At 46.5% G+C, this 16,193-nt stretch overlaps 1 protein-coding gene across 1 annotated transcript in view; it reads left to right on the plus strand.

Annotated features, from left to right (window-relative positions):
* Positions 1–16,193, plus strand: part of LOC124288165 (di-N-acetylchitobiase-like) — a 119,868-nt gene that overhangs the window by 9,266 nt on the left and 94,409 nt on the right. The window contains exons 2-6 of the mRNA XM_046724744.1: positions 771–912; positions 3,599–3,813; positions 3,995–4,172; positions 6,699–6,796; positions 8,090–8,272. Of these exons, the coding sequence (XP_046580700.1) occupies positions 771–912; positions 3,599–3,813; positions 3,995–4,172; positions 6,699–6,796; positions 8,090–8,272 (816 nt within the window). The remainder of the gene's footprint in view (positions 1–770; positions 913–3,598; positions 3,814–3,994; positions 4,173–6,698; positions 6,797–8,089; positions 8,273–16,193) is intronic.

The raw sequence follows: 16,193 nt of genomic DNA on the forward strand, positions 1-16,193 counted from the left end.
AACACTTTGGATTTCCCTGTAAATTCAAATGTTGGGCTCAGTATATGAGGAGAGAGTGAGGCACATGGGTAGAGGTGGCGCGCCCTCGTTCCCGCGCTTGTGGAAAGGAGGTAACTCGTGGTGAATACTAATTAGTGATTTTAAATTGAAGGGAGCTTCAATTAGGGAGATACAAGTGTTCCACTATGTTCGCAAGAAGAAGAAGACAAGCAAAAAGAGCATGAGTCAGGATAAGTATAAAATATCAATTTTACTCCAAAAATTACATTTTTTATTATGTTTGATTTTTTGGTTGCATGTGACCTTTAAGAGAACATTTAGAGTACTGAATGGAAATTAGTAATCAGTATTCTTGTGTTTCATTTGGTATATGCACCACAACATTGCTACTCTTGTGTCAACAGGTCAGTAAACAATAAAACAAAACTTTTTCATATAAATACGTCTGTAAGTGATTTGAACACCATTGCTGTGGTGCATATCTGCTACATTTTCAATTTATTTCCTATCGTATCATGCATATTTTCGTACATACGTGGATACGGCCCTTATCTGGAGCCCTGTATAAGAACCAAACCAAAGACTGATATGGCATACAGATTGATCATGGCTTGAGGACATCTGTTTCAAGTCAGCTGTAATACGATAATAACCCAGACCAGAGCTGTGACACTGTTTACAGTTTCGAGGTATTTGTTGAGACAAATGTCGTCAGTTTAAGTCTATGATATCATCCAGTCCATAGCAATGACACTGGTTATTGTTCACAGGTATTTGTTGTGACAAACGGAACTGCAGACTACAAGACCTGGGAATGGGGATCCCTGACATCGGTCATCGCCACCGAGGACAATGTCAAGACTGATGTCATGTGCTTTGCTCACCAGATGCATAAGAAATATGGCTTCATGGGTAAATATTACAGGATCATGGATGTGGGGAAGATCGGGAGACATTCTCCTTTGGTTCTTTATAAAGTAAATCCCATGCTAAACAGTGTTTCCCCATTAAACATGTAAAGGATCTCATGTTGGATAGATTTGTGGTGTATTTCATTGATACGCTTGTCTTGAAAATATCAGTTGTATAACCAGTGATAACCTATAACTGAACAGCATGTTTCTGTACGGCGGAGTGAGGTCTGGTGGTTTGGCTAAGTGGGGTTGTTTGTTGAGGTGGTAAAGTCTGGTTGTCTGGATGGGTAAGTTGTTGTCTGATGGGATGGGTAAGTTGTTGTCTGACGGGATGGGTAAGTTGTTGTCTGTTGGGATGGGTAAGTTGTTGTCTGATGGGATGGGTAAGTTGTTGTCTGACGGGATGGGTAAGTTGTTGTCTGATGGGATGGGTAAGTTGTTGTCTGATGGGATGGGTAAGTTGTTGTCTGTTGGGATGGGTAAGTTGTCTGGTTGTCTGTTGGGATGGGTAAGTTGTTGTCTGGTTGTCTGATGGGATGGGTAAGTTGTTGTCTGATGGGATGGGTAAGTTGTTGTCTGATGGGATGGGTAAGTTGTCTGGTTGTCTGTTGGGATGGGTAAGTTGTTGTTGTCTGATGGGATGGGTAAGTTGTTGTCTGATGGGATGGGTGATGGGATGGGTAAGTTGTTGTCTGATGGGATGGGTAAGTTGTTGTCTGATGGGATGGGTAAGTTGTTGTCTGATGGGATGGGTAAGTTGTTGTCTGATGGGATGGGTAAGTTGTTGTCTGACGGGATGGGTAAGTTGTTGTCTGTTGGGATGGGTTGTCTGATGGGATGGGTAAGTTGTTGTCTGATGGGTGGGATTGGTAAGTTGTTGTCTGATGGGATGGGTAAGTTGTTGTCTGACGGGATGGGTAAGTTGTTGTCTGATGGGATGGGTAAGTTGTTGTCTGATGGGATGGGTAAGTTGTTGTCTGTTGGGATGGGTAAGTTGTCTGGTTGTCTGTTGGGATGGGTAAGTTGTTGTCTGGTTGTCTGATGGGATGGGTAAGTTGTTGTCTGATGGGATGGGTAAGTTGTTGTCTGATGGGATGGGTAAGTTGTCTGGTTGTCTGTTGGGATGGGTAAGTTGTTGTCTGATGGGATGGGTAAGTTGTTGTCTGATGGGATGGGTAAGTTGTTGTCTGTTGGGATGGGTAAGTTGTCTGGTTGTCTGTTGGGATGGGTAAGTTGTTGTCTGGTTGTCTGATGGGATGGGTAAGTTGTTGTCTGATGGGATCGGTAAGTTGTTGTCTGATGGGATGGGTAACTTGTTGTCTGATGGGATGGGTAAGTTGTTGTCTGATGGGATGGGTAAGTTGTTGTCTGATGGGATGGGTAAGTTGTTGTCTCTTGGGATGGGTAAGTTGTTGTCTGGTTGTCTGTTGGGATGGGTAAGTTGTTGTCTGTTTTGTCTGTTGGGATGGGTAAGTTGTTGTCTGATGGGATGGGTAAGTTGTTGTCTGATGGGATAGGTAAGTTGTTGTCTGATGGGATGGGTAAGTTGTTGTCTCTTGGGATGGGTAAGTTGTCTGTTTTGTCTGTTGGGATGGGTAAGTTGTTGTCTGATGGGATGGGTAAGTTGTTGTCTGTTGGGATGGGTAAGTTGTTGTCTGTTGGGATGGGTAAGTTGTCTGGTTGTCTGTTGGGATGGGTAAGTTGTTGTCTGGTTGTCTGTTGGGATGGGTAAGTTGTTGTCTGTTGGGATGGGTAAGTTGTTGTCTGTTGGGATGGGTAAGTTGTTGTCTGTTTTGTCTGTTGGGATGGGTAAGTTGTTGTCTGGTTGTCTGTTGGGATGGGTAAGTTGTTGTCTGGTTGTCTGTTGGGATGGGTAAGTTGTTGTCTGGTTGTCTGTTGGGATGGGTAAGTTGTTGTCTGGTTGTCTGTTGGGATGGGTAAGTTTTTTTCTGGTTGTCTGTTGGGATGGGTAAGTTGTTGTCTGTTGGGATGGGTAAGTTGTCTGTTTTGTCTGTTGGGATGGGTAAGTTGTTGTCTGGTTGTCTGTTGGGATGGGTAAGTTGTTGTCTGTTGGGATGGGTAAGTTGTTGTCTGTTTTGTCTGTTGGGATGGGTAAGTTGTTGTTGGGTTGTCTGTTGGGATGGGTAAGTTGTTGTCTGGTTGTCTGTTGGGATGGATAAGTTGTTGTCTGTTTTGTCTGTTGGGATGGGTAAGTTGTTGTCTGTCTGTTGGGATGGATAAGTTGTTGTCTGTTTTGTCTGTTGGGATGGGTAAGTTGTTGTCTGGTTGTCTGTTGGGATGGGTAAGTTGTTGTCTGGTTGTCTGTTGGGATGGGTAAGTTGTCTGTTGGGATGGGTAAGTTGTTGTCTGTTTTGTCTGTTGGGATGGGTAAGTTGTCTGTTGGGATGGGTAAGTTGTTGTCTGTTTTGTCTGTTGGGATGGGTAAGTTGTTGTCTGGTTGTCTGGTGGGATAGGTAAATTGTTGTATGGTTGTGTGGCTCCGTTGGGTAGTCTAGTGGCGTTGCTGAGTTGTGTTGTCTAAATGGGTTATCTGGTGGGTTGTCTAAGTGGGTTTGCTATATGGGGCGAGTAGATTGGTGGAGTACCCTTGTATGTTTGATAGATGGTACAGATAGTTGAGACTAGTGCATGAGGACCCTACTTCACCAACAGCTGTGTTTCAGTCCAGCTGGATTACAAGTCTGCCAACTCCAGCTCCCCTGCTTGGGTCGACCATGTCGTCAGCCGCAGGAACTCCTCCCACGCCGACTTTGTCACAGTCAAACTGATGAATGTCCTCAAAACCAAGGATCCGTCGATAGTGTCGAAGGTGCACTCGATCCTCATGGACCTCAAGAAAGCGCTAACTCCAAAGATACACTATGGACATCCTATAGAGGTGGGTACACTGTCTCTCAAGCAACCTAGGATATCGTGATGTTAAGTGTTGTACTGTCAGTTAGCATTGGAAGCCTGCTTCTACCTTAACATGTGATAGAATGGACTTAAGTTTTATTTTGGTCTAATTTTGTGGTCTTCCGAAGGCATGTGGTTTATCAATGCTGATGTTGTCATTATAGATGGTGTGTGTGGTGCCGTGGAAGCCAGCTTGCTACAGTGGTGACTGCAGCCTCACCCAGGATTCTCTCTATCATTCCTGTGACTGGATCATGATTGATCCCAGCAGCTTTGAGTATCAGCATGAAGGAAGCGGGTGTAAAGCTCGAGCAACTGTGCCCTTCACCATGATCAGTCTAGGTGAGTGCAGGTGCTTGTTGTGGAGGGAGGTCTGTGTTAAGTGTCACTGTGCCCTTCACCATGATCAGCCTAGGTGAGTGCAGGTGCTTGTTGTGGAGGGAGGTTTGTGTTAAGTGTCACTGTGCCCTTCACCATGATCAGTCTAGGTGAGTGCAGGTGCTTGTTGTGGAGGGAGGTCTATGTTAAGTGTCACTGTGCCCTTCACCATGATCAGTCTAGGTGAGTGTAGGTGCTTGTTGTGAAGGAAGGTCTGTGTTGAGTGTCACTGTTCCCTTCACCATGATCAGTCTAGGTGAGTGCAGGTGCTTGTTGTGGAGGGAGGTCTGTGTTGAGTGTCACTGTGCCCTTCACCATGATCAGTCTAGGTGAGTGCAGGTGCTTGTTGTGGAGGGAGGTCTATGTTAAGTGTCACTGTGCCCTTCACCATGATCAGTCTAGGTGAGTGCAGGTGCTTGTTGTGGAGGGAGGTCTGTGTATAGTGTCACTGTGCCCTTCACCATGATCAGTCTAGGTGAGTGCAGGTGCTTGTTGTGGAGGGAGGTCTGTGTTGAGTGTCACTGTGCCCTTCACCATGATCAGTCTAGGTGAGTGCAGGTGCTTGTTGTGGAGGGAGGTCTATGTTAAGTGTCACTGTGCCCTTCACCATGATCAGTCTAGGTGAGTGCAGGTGCTTGTTGTGGAGGGAGGTCTATGTTAAGTGTCACTGTGCCCTTCACCATGATCAGTCTAGGTGAGTGTAGGTGCTTGTTGTGGAGGGAGGTCTATGTTAAGTGTCACTGTGCCCTTCACCATGATCAGTCTAGGTGAGTGCAGGTGCTTGTTGTGGAGGGAGAGGTGTGTTAAGTGTCACTGTGCCCTTCACCATGGTCAGTCTAGGTGAGTGCAGGTGCTTGTTGTGGAGGGAGGTCTATGTTAAGTGTCACTGTGCCCTTCACCATGGTCAGTCTAGGTGAGTGTAGGTGCTTGTTGTGGAGGGAGGTCTATGTTAAGTGTCACTGTGCCCTTCACCATGGTCAGTCTAGGTGAGTGTAGGTGCTTGTTGTGGAGGGAGGTCTGTGTTCAGTGTCACTGTGCCCTTCACCATGATCAGTCCAGGTGAGTGCAGGTGCTTGTTGTGGAGGGAGGTCTGTGTTGAGTGTCACTGTGCCCTTCACCATGGTCAGTCTAGGTGAGTGCAGGTGCTTGTTGTGGAGGGAGGTCTATGTTAAGTGTCACTGTGCCCTTCACCATGGTCAGTCTAGGTGAGTGTAGGTGCTTGTTGTGGAGGGAGGTCTCTGTTAAGTGTCACTGTGCCCTTCACCATGGTCAGTCTAGGTGAGTGTAGGTGCTTGTTGTGGAGGGAGGTCTGTGTTCAGTGTCACTGTGCCCTTCACCATGATCAGTCCAGGTGAGTGCAGGTGCTTGTTGTGGAGGGAGGTCTGTGTTGAGTGTCACTGTGCTCTTCACCATGATCAGTCTAGGTGAGTGCAGGTGCTTGTTGTGGAGGGAGGTCTGTGTTAAGTGTCACTGTGCCCTTCACCATGATCATTCCAGGTGAGTGCAGGTGCTTGTTGTGGAGGGAGGTCTGTGTTGAGTGTCACTGTGCCCTTCACCATGATCAGTCTAGGTGAGTGCAGGTGCTTGTTGTGGAGGGAGGTCTGTGTTGAGTGTCACTGTGCCCTTCACCATGATCAGTCTAGGTGAGTGCAGGTGCTTGTTGTGGAGGGAGGTCTATGTTAAGTGTCACTGTGCTCTTCACCATGATCAGTCTAGGTGAGTGCAGGTGCTTGTTGTGGAGGGAGGTCTATGTTAAGTGTCACTGTGCCCTTCACCATGATCAGTCTAGGTGAGTGCAGGTGCTTGTTGTGGAGGGAGGTCTATGTTAAGTGTCACTGTGCTCTTCACCATGATAAGTCTAGGTGAGTGCAGGTGCTTGTTGTGGAGGGAGGTCTGTGTTGAGTGTCACTGTGCCCTTCACCATGATCAGTCTAGGTGAGTGCAGGTGCTTGTTGTGGAGGGAGGTCTATGTTAAGTGTCACTGTGCCCTTCACCATGATCAGTCTCGGTGAGTGCAGGTGCTTGTTGTGGAGGGAGGTCTGTGTTGAGTGTCACTGTGCCCTTCACCATGATCAGTCTAGGTGAGTGCAGGTGCTTGTTGTGGAGGGAGGTCTATGTTAAGTGTCACTGTGCTCTTCACCATGATCAGTCTAGGTGAGTGTAGGTGCTTGTTGTGGAGGGAGGTCTGTGTTAAGTGTCACTGTGCCCTTCACCATGATCAGTCCAGGTGAGTGTAGGTGCTTGTTGTGGAGGGAGGTCTATGTTAAGTGTCACTGTGCCCTTCACCATGATCAGTCTAGGTGAGTGCAGGTGCTTGTTGTGGAGGGAGGTCTATGTTAAGTGTCACTGTGCCCTTCACCATGATCAGTCTAGGTGAGTGCAGGTTGTGCAGTGTTATGATGCGAATCAGTCTAGGTGTGTGCAGGTGCTTGATAGCTGGTGTGCCTTGCCTGTCATCAAAAGTGTCATTGAGTTTCTGTACTTTACCAGGTGTGGATGAATATGCATCAGTCGGTATCAATGAGGACCGCATCATCATGGGCATCCCGTGGCACGGCTACAAGTACAGCTGTAAGGACTTCAAGTTTGTAAGTGGATGAGCAACTATTGCAATACTTACCTCTGTATGTCCAGTTGTCTGACTGGCTAGATGATTACATGACTAGAAGAGCAACTGTTGCAATACTTACCTCTGTATGTGCAGCTGTCGCTGTCTGACTGGCTAGATGATTACATGGCTAGAAGAGCAACTGTTGCAATACTTACCTCTGTATGTGCAGCTGTCTGACTGGCTAGATGATTACATGACTAGAAGAGCAACTGTTGCAATACTTACCTCTGTATGTCCAGCTGTCTGACTGGCTAGATGATTACATGGCTAGAAGAGCAACTGTTGCAATACTTACCTCTGTATGTGCAGCTGTCTGACTGGCTAGATGATTACATGACTAGAAGAGCAACTGTTGCAATACTTACCTTTGTATGTCCAGCTGTCTGACTGGCTAGATGATTACATGACTAGAAGGTAACATGACTTATTGATGACAAGGCTAAATGACATGACCCGATGGTGACATGGCTTGTTGCTGGCATGACTAAATCACATGATCAGATGATGACATGACTTGTTGCTGGAATGACTAAATGACATGATTGAATGATGACATGACAATTTGCTGACATGACTAAATCAGATGACCAGATGATGACATGACTAAATGACATGACCAGATGATGACATGACTTGCTGCTTACATGACTAAATGGCATGACCAGATGATGACATGACTTGTTGCTGACATGACTAAATCAGATGACCAGATGATGACATGACTTGTTGCTGGCATTACTAAATGCAATGACCAGATGATGATATGACTTTTTGCTGTCATGACTAAATGACATGGCCAGATGATGACATGACTTGTTGCTGGCATGACTAAATGACATGATCTGATTATGACATGATGTGTTGCTGGCATGCCTAAATGACATGATCAGATGATGACATGACTTGTTGCTGGCATGACAAAATGACATGAGCAGATGATGACATAACTTGTAGCTGGCATGACTAAATCAGATGAACAGATGATGACATTACTAAATGACATGACCAGATGATGACATGACGTGTTGCTGACATGACTAAATCACATGACCAGATGATGACATGACTTGTAGCTGTCATGACTAAATCACATGACAAGATGATGACATTACTTGTTGCTGGCATGACAAAATGACATGATTTTTTGCTGGCATGACAAAATGATGACATGAATAGTGATGACTTATATAATAATGGCCTGACTAGGTGATTGTAAAACTTCGACTGTGTTTCGTGTTAGCCCAAACTAAGCGATAGATTTTTTTGCTAGGATATGGAACTAAGTACCTGCACTCTGAAGGAAGTTACCGGTGAGGGACAAACCACGCCACACTGTGATGTTGCTGGGTCCAGGGAAATGATATCTGTCGGAGAACTACTTGACAATCATCAAGATGAGCTCACCAAGAAGTACTGGAGCAAAGCCTACAAGGCTCCCATGTTTGACCATTGTGTAAGTTGCATGATTATGTAGGCTGTTCCTGTGTTGATACTTGCTAGATGGGGTGGTATGGTTGTGTTGATAGTTGCTAGATTGGGTTGTGTGGTTGTGTTGATAGTTGCTAGATTGGGTTGTATGGTTGTGTTGATATTTGCTAGATGGGGTTGTATGGTTGTGTTGATAGTTGCTATATGGGGTTGTATGGTTGTGTTGATATTTGCTAGATGGGGTTGTATGGTTGTGTTGATAGTTGCTAGATGGGGTTGTATGCTTGTGTTGATATTTGCTAGATGGGGTTGTATGGTTGTGTTGATAGTTCCTAGATGGGGTTGTATGGTAGTGTTGATAGTTGCTAGATGGGTAACTTGTTTGAGTGGCATTTTTAGAAGTTGAGACGTACAATATGGAACATGTCTTTATGGATAACAACTTCTTTAATTTTTCCTTATCCTGACTCATGCTCTTTTGCTTGTCTTCTTCTTTTTGCGAACATACTGGAACACTTGTATCTCCCTATTGAAGCTCCCTTCAATTGAAACATGTGTAAAATCACTAATGACTACTCACCAAGAATTGCCCCTCTTTGTTCCCCTGGCGGGAAAGACGGCGCCACCGTATCCCACATGCTTCACTCTCTCCTTCTTCGCCCAGTGAGCAGGATGTGAGAGTGCCTGTGTCTCCCTACGGCACTATATCCTTTGATATTTCTTACTTAGTTACCTCTACAAGTCCCTTATAGAGGTTTAGCTAGTATCCTTCAACAATATGGTTGGATATTTATTTGTATTTACTGCTGTTTATTCGCAGTGTATGCAGTGATTGTTCAGTAGGTTCCGTTCATGAAAATCTGTACTGTTTGCAAGTTACGTTTTTCTGCTGCTGATCTGCATTTAATATGCCCTAGCTGTACTGTACCGTGTTCCTTCAGTTCACGTTGCAGTTATTGTAATAATTTATCTAATTCTGCTTTTAACAAATATTTACTTTGCGTCTTGAGACGCGCAGCAGATAGGTCACGCAAACTAGATCCAGGCATGGATAATGCTACTGAGTCCCTCTCAAGTCAACTGCTGTCGGACGACCCCTTCCGTCTGGTGTTCCGCTAGAGTTTCCTTCAGAAGAGAGGCGTGGGACGCAGTCCGTTGTCTCCAAGAAGCGTCCTGCATCACCAGACATCCCGTCGTCGCAGCCTAATACTAAGAGGGCATCTACTTCTCAGCGCAGACTCCGCACCCCCAGGGCAGCGTCTACTAAGAAACCAACGCAGACTGCAAGAACTTTCTCGGCCGAGTTTGTTCCCACTACAGAACTGGGCCTGTATGAAGAGCAGCCGATCATCATACATGATGTGCATCACAAGAAACGACCGGTTTCAGCTACAGTGAAGTCTGCGCAGATCCGCAATCAGCCCGATGTATCAACGCTGATGACTGACGATCTTCCCATGGGCCCCATCGCTACCACCGCAGATAGGGCAGCACCTACAGCTTCGCAGACCGTCCCGGACGACCTGGTGCAACAACTTATGAAGTTAATGGAAGACCGCTACGGCCTGGAGAAGAGACAACCAGCCCGGGACCTGAGCCTTTAGACGTCAGCTCTGAGGGACCTCCTATCAACGTAGCGGCTGCTACCAAGTCACCACTGAAGGACCAGCCTTCGCGAAGGACGTCACAGCCCACCTCTGCGAAGGACCCAGACGATCAACGTTCGCGAAGGACCTCTAGATCGTCACATACCTCGGACTCCGATGACCAACGTTCGCAAAGGCGTTCGCGAAGGAGGATCCTATCACCCTGGACTCAGATGAAGCTTCGTGAAGGACAAGACATCACTCCCCAGATGCGGACTCGGATGAAGCTCCGCGGAGGCCTTAGGGAAGGACACCAGTTACAGTTTCCAAGTCATCTTCGTCCTGGAGGTCATCAAGGGATTCCCCAGGAGCTTCGCGAAGCTATCGTCGCTCACCTTCGCGAAGGTCACCTCATAGGCGCGTTACTCGTCGGGCCGGTCTCCACGTCGATCTCCACGCCGTTCTCCACGTCGATCTCCTCGCCATTCTCCTCATCGATCTCTTCGCCGTTCTCGTCGCGTCGATCTCCTCGTAGGTCTCCACACAGATCACCACGTAGGACACCACACAGATCACCACGACGCTCGAAGTCTCCATGCAGGTCGCCACAAAGGTCTCTGGACAGGACTCCACGTCAGTCACCATCTGAAGAGTATCATCGGCCTCTAATCAGCGATCCTGTTACTGAAGATGATGGAGGCATCATATTCTCCGACGCGGAAATACGGTACTGGATGGTCAACAACCTGGACTTTGCTTCGCCCTCTAAGGATGATAATTCAGCCAACACCTATATTATGAAGGAGGACGACGTAGACACAATCACCCTACCGCAAATTGATCATATAGCATCGGTTCGGCAGAACCTGGATACAGCATTCCAGACAGCCACTAAAGCTCAGGCGCCGCACTTGCCCAGTTCAACGCCAAGAAGTTCTCTATGCATGATATGGGACCCTTCCATAAAGCACAAGAAATCGACTATAACTTTAAAGTCATCAACGATGCCAAGACCAAGGTGTACAGAATAGAGGACCGCAAGCTGGCTCAAGTCGAGACTATGACCAGAAGGATGTTTTTCGGCCTCAACAGATCCAGGACTGTTAACGAAACTCTCACCACTAGATTTCGAGATTCCACATCAGATGACGACAGAATGGTATACTCGGCCCTCCTTATGCAAAAGAAGGACCAACAGTTCATGACGGATCACCTTTCATCCATCTCCGCAGCTATTACTCTGGCTCGTCGTCAAGGTTTCCTCGCCAACTGCAGTTGGGGTGAACAGTTCATTACACCGCTCTGCTCAGCCCCATGGTCAACACCATCCATCTTCGCTGGAGGAATTGATAAAGTCTCTAAGGAAGTCACCAAGGATTCTAGAGAAGTCCTCATGATAAAATCTATTGACACTCTGGCCAGCGTCATCAGACAGACATCACAGAGATATTCCAGAAGATCCAAATTTCCTGGTCTACAGAGAGCACGGGACAGGAAGATGGTCAGCATCAGAGGTGGAAAGGACGCTTTTCGTCGTCCATCTGGCAACTACAGAGGAGGATCTGGAAGAGGCAGGACACCCAGAGGCTCCCGCAACTATCGTCGATGAAAGACGGGTTCGGAACGACTGGAGTCTTCCACCCCCAGCCGTTCCTGTACAACCTTCACAAGTGGGTGGACGCCTTCAACTGCACTGGGAGAACTGGGGAATACTACAAGATCCATATGTCTCCAACATCCTACAACACGGATATCGCATCCAACTACAGGCCACGCCTCCGCTTACAGTCAACCCTCACAAGTTCGACTTCCAGGCACAACAACTACTGAAGTTACAAGAAGCTGTTTCATCTCTCCTAACCAAGCAGGCCATAGAACTCGTGGATCAAGTAAACATCGAACCAGGTTTCTACTCCCCAGTTTTCCTAGTGCCCAAGAAAAATTCCAAAGAAAAGTTCTGACTCATCTACAACATGAGCACGTTCAACAGGGATTATCTACGCAAACCGCCAACATTTCGCATGATACAACCACCTCAACTAATGCACCTCTTTCATCCGATGGACTACATGGCCAGTATAGATCTACAGGATGCCTACCTGCATATCTTGATACATCCTGACTCAAGGAAGTACCTACGGTTTACACTAGACGGGCTACACTACCAATGGAAGGTCCTACCGTTTGGAATATCATCGGCCCCCTGGTTGTTTACAAGAATAACGAAACCCATCGTCACTTACCTACATCGTCAAGGGCTACGCAGTGCGTTCTACCTCGACGACGGGATTCAAGTAGATCAAGATCCAAAGCGTCTCAAACTACAGTTGAATTTCACCATCAATCTACTCACTCAGCTAAGATGGTTAGTGAATCTACTCAAGTCGGACCTAGAACCTACACAGGACCTGCAATTTCTAGGCATCAGATTCCTCACGACACAGAACCGGATCGTTGTACCAGAGGACCGATGGCTCAATATTCAACAAACGATCCCTCAAGCCTTACTCTCTCCGTTGACACTACGACAGTGGCAGAGTCTGTTGGGTCTCCTAACGTCAGCACAAGACATGACAGTCAGAGGCAGATTACAGTTACGTCCGTTACAGGTCTTCATCAACGCTCATCTCGACGACCTTCAACCCTTCAGTCTACCGAATCAACTCAGACCTCATCTACTTTGGTGGATCCAGAGGTCGAATGTTTGCGAAGGCATCTATTTAACAGAGCAGGAGTTCAAGACCCATCTCTATGTCGACGCGTCGCTCCAAGGTTGGGGAGCTCATCTCGCCAACCGGACGGCAGCAGGGGTATGGAACCAAGAAGAGAGCAATCTGCACATCAACATGCTCAAAATGAAAGCAGTAATCAATGCCTTACGTCATTGGAGCACCATTCTACAGAATGCGCATCTCATGATCCACACCGACAACTCAACAGTGGCGTTTTATATAAACAAGCAAGGCTCAACAAGATCATTGAACCTACTCACTCTATGCTTTCAACTGTTCGACATGATCGACGATCTCAACATACATGTGAGAGCATGTCACATTCCCGGAGCCAAGAATGTACTAGCAGACACACTCTCTCGGCCAAATCTACTGTCACCAACAGAATGGAAACTCCACCCAGAAATCTTCGCTCAGATTATCATGGAAATAGGAACTCCATTAATAGACCTATTCGCCACTCGCTTCAACAATCAGCTAACAACATTCGTCTCACCAGTCCCAGACCCACAAGCGTGGGCAACGGATGCTCTAAGCATATCCTGGGAAGGCCTCAACGCGTATGCGTTTCCGCCCGCCATCGCTAATACCAAGGGTATTACAGAAAATCAGATAAACTCAGAACCTCCAAGTGATTTTGGTCGCGCCTTACTGGCCAGCGAGAACATGGTTTCCCATTCTAATACAAGAATTCGGACAACCAAGGCTACAACTACCAAGGAGTTCGAATCTACTCGTACATCCTCACACAAAACAAGCACACGTCAACCCAGGAGCATTCCAACTTCACGTATGGACTGTATTAAAGCGTGCTTAAACAAGAGTGGTTACTCAGCCAGAGCGGCGAAAGCAGTCACGCTTGCTTTACGCAATTCTACACGCAACTTGTATGATGACAAGTGGCACAGTTTGGAGACATACACTGCTTAAAAGGGATTTACAGCTCGAAATGCTACACATCCTCAAGTGGCAGACTATCTTTGTCACCTACGACAAACCAAACGTCTAAAAGGCTCTACACTGTCAACGTACCTCACAGCACTAAGTTCAGTGATAACTATGAGGACGGGTGCCAAGCTAACCAAGACGCCAGAGTTACTGGCCTTGCTACGCTCTTTCCGATTGGAGGATCAGAAACAAAGATTTCACGCTCCAGCATGGGATCTCAATGTTGTGCTTCAACACCTCACAAGTGAGGCTTACGAGCCACTGGAATCAACATCATATGAATTCCTGACACAGAAAACTTTGTTTCTGCTATCTCTAGCTACGGCAGCCAGGATGTCAGAAATGTACGCTCTAGACTACGAGAGGACACGATTTGACGACAATCAAAACTCAGTGCATATGGAACTGCGATGGGACTTTATCGCCAAGAATCAGCTACCAGGTCAACCGGACAGACAATTCCACGTCCCTGCACTCTCCTCCGTACTTGGACCTCATGATACGTTGGACTTATCATTATGCCCACTCAGAGCTCTCAAAGTCTATTTGCAATGATCCAAAAGGAGGCGACGAAAATTCAAGCGATTATTCATCCTTCTCGCACTACGATATCCATATGGATCAGAACTGTCATACTACGAGCCTACAAGGCTGCAGGACTCAAACCTCCAAGAGCATCTAATCCTCACGAAATCAGAGCACTGGCATCAACACTCGCTCTACATGGAAATTGCTCACTGAATACGATCATGGAGGGCTGTTTCTGGAGATCGGACATGGTGTTTGCTAACGACTACCTGAGAGATATCGCCACCGAGGACGTCTCAGGCATTCACCATTTCGGTTCCTTGGTCCTCGCACAGCAGTTGACAGTTCCTCGTAGACGATGAGACATAGTCTCACTATAATACTTCTGTAATTATCAGCTTACAACTCTACAGAGTTTTTGCTTTGTCTACATATGTAACTTAAGTCTATTTTAGTCTTAAGCCCAGTACTAGTTTTACTTGTACAGTTGGGTCGCTTCTCCACTTTGGAGTCGCCTTATTTCTATGTTATTTTAATATTATAAGTACCCCCATCTATGGCATCTGGTAGAACTTATGTATGATAGCGGCAGAAATTAATTTATTTACAGTGCCATTATGAAGTTCCCATAGGGGGTTATTATACGTAAAGTCACTAATTAAATCCAAAGTATCTTTTCCCACCTCCAGTTCCGTCGGATTCTACAAGCAAAAGAGCATGAGTCAGGATAAGGAAAAATATGTAATTTTCTGAATAAAATTGATAATTTTTCCTTATCCTGACTCATGCTTATTGCTTGTCTTCTTCTTGCGAACATAGTGGAACACGTGTATCTCCCAATTGAAGTTCCCTTCAATAAAGAAATCACTAATTAGTACTAACCACGAGTTACCTCCCTAGCCCAAGCGTGGGAACGAGGGCGCCACCTCAACCCATGTGCCTCACTCTCTCCTTCTTAGCCCAGTGAGCTGGTCGTGAGAGCACCCGTGTCTCCCGACACACTATATCCTTTATTTATATTTAGTTTAGTACCTCTTATATTCATTTATAGAGGTGTTACTAGTATCCTTATTTAACTTGCATTGATTATTAGTCATGTTTCTGCTGTTTTATTCACGGTTCGCCGTGTTTGTTCAGCAGTTTACGTTAATGAGAATCTACACAGGTTGTAAACTACGTTATTCCGCTACCAATCCACATTTAAAATGCCTTAGTTGCATTACTCCATGTTCTATTGTTCTCGTTGTAAATTATGTTTTAATTTACCAATTTCTGCCTTTGATAAATATCTATGTTCCGTTTTGAGACGGAAGGCAGATAAATCTCGAAAACAATCTTCAGTCATGGCTAATAGATCGGAAGCTAATATTCCCTGTCAACTATTGACTGACAACCCGCCACCGGCTGGTGGCATGCCTGAGTTTCCCTCGGGGGATAAGCGTGGGACGCAGTCCGCTATGTCCAAGAAGCGACCTGCATCTCAAGACCTGCCGTCTTCTCAGCCTAAGACTAGGAAAGCGTCCATATCATCACGTACGCTTCGTACACCCAGGTCTACAACTACGTCAAAAGGGAAATCTACAAAATCTAATAATTTTGCCTCCGATATTTTACCTGTCACAGAATTATCTTTGTATGATGATGACATTCCGATTATCATTCCAGATGTTCGTCATAAGAAACATCCTGTTTCTGCGACTGTCACCTCATCGCAGATTAACACGCATCCAGAGATGCCTACGTTGTCACCAGAAATTATGATTGAGGGTCCCGTCACCTTCGCAGAGAGACAACCCTCATCATCAGCGCAGACCGCCTCAGACGACCTGGTCAACCAAATCATGAGGCTGATGGAAGACCGTTACGGTTTACAGAGGCCCCAGAGCCACGGGCCCCAGAGCCCAACCCATATTAAGTCATACAGGGCCCCAGAGCCCGCCTTGGCTTCGCGTAGGGCCCCAGAGCCCACAGACGCGCCTCCGCGAAGGGCATCCCAGCCCGGAGCGAGCTCTTTGCATAGGAAGTCCCAGGCCACCTCCGCGAAGGAGCTAGAGCCTCACCTATTGCGAGAGGCTTCGCGGAGAAGGAGCGCTTCACCGAGCACGCACCTTGTAATTCACAGAAGTCGTTCGCGAAGCAAGAGCTTATATGT

Source organism: Haliotis rubra, unplaced genomic scaffold (assembly GCF_003918875.1).
Source record: "Haliotis rubra isolate DU_JTF1 unplaced genomic scaffold, ASM391887v1 Scf413, whole genome shotgun sequence".
Classification (NCBI taxonomy): domain Eukaryota; kingdom Metazoa; phylum Mollusca; class Gastropoda; order Lepetellida; family Haliotidae; genus Haliotis; species Haliotis rubra.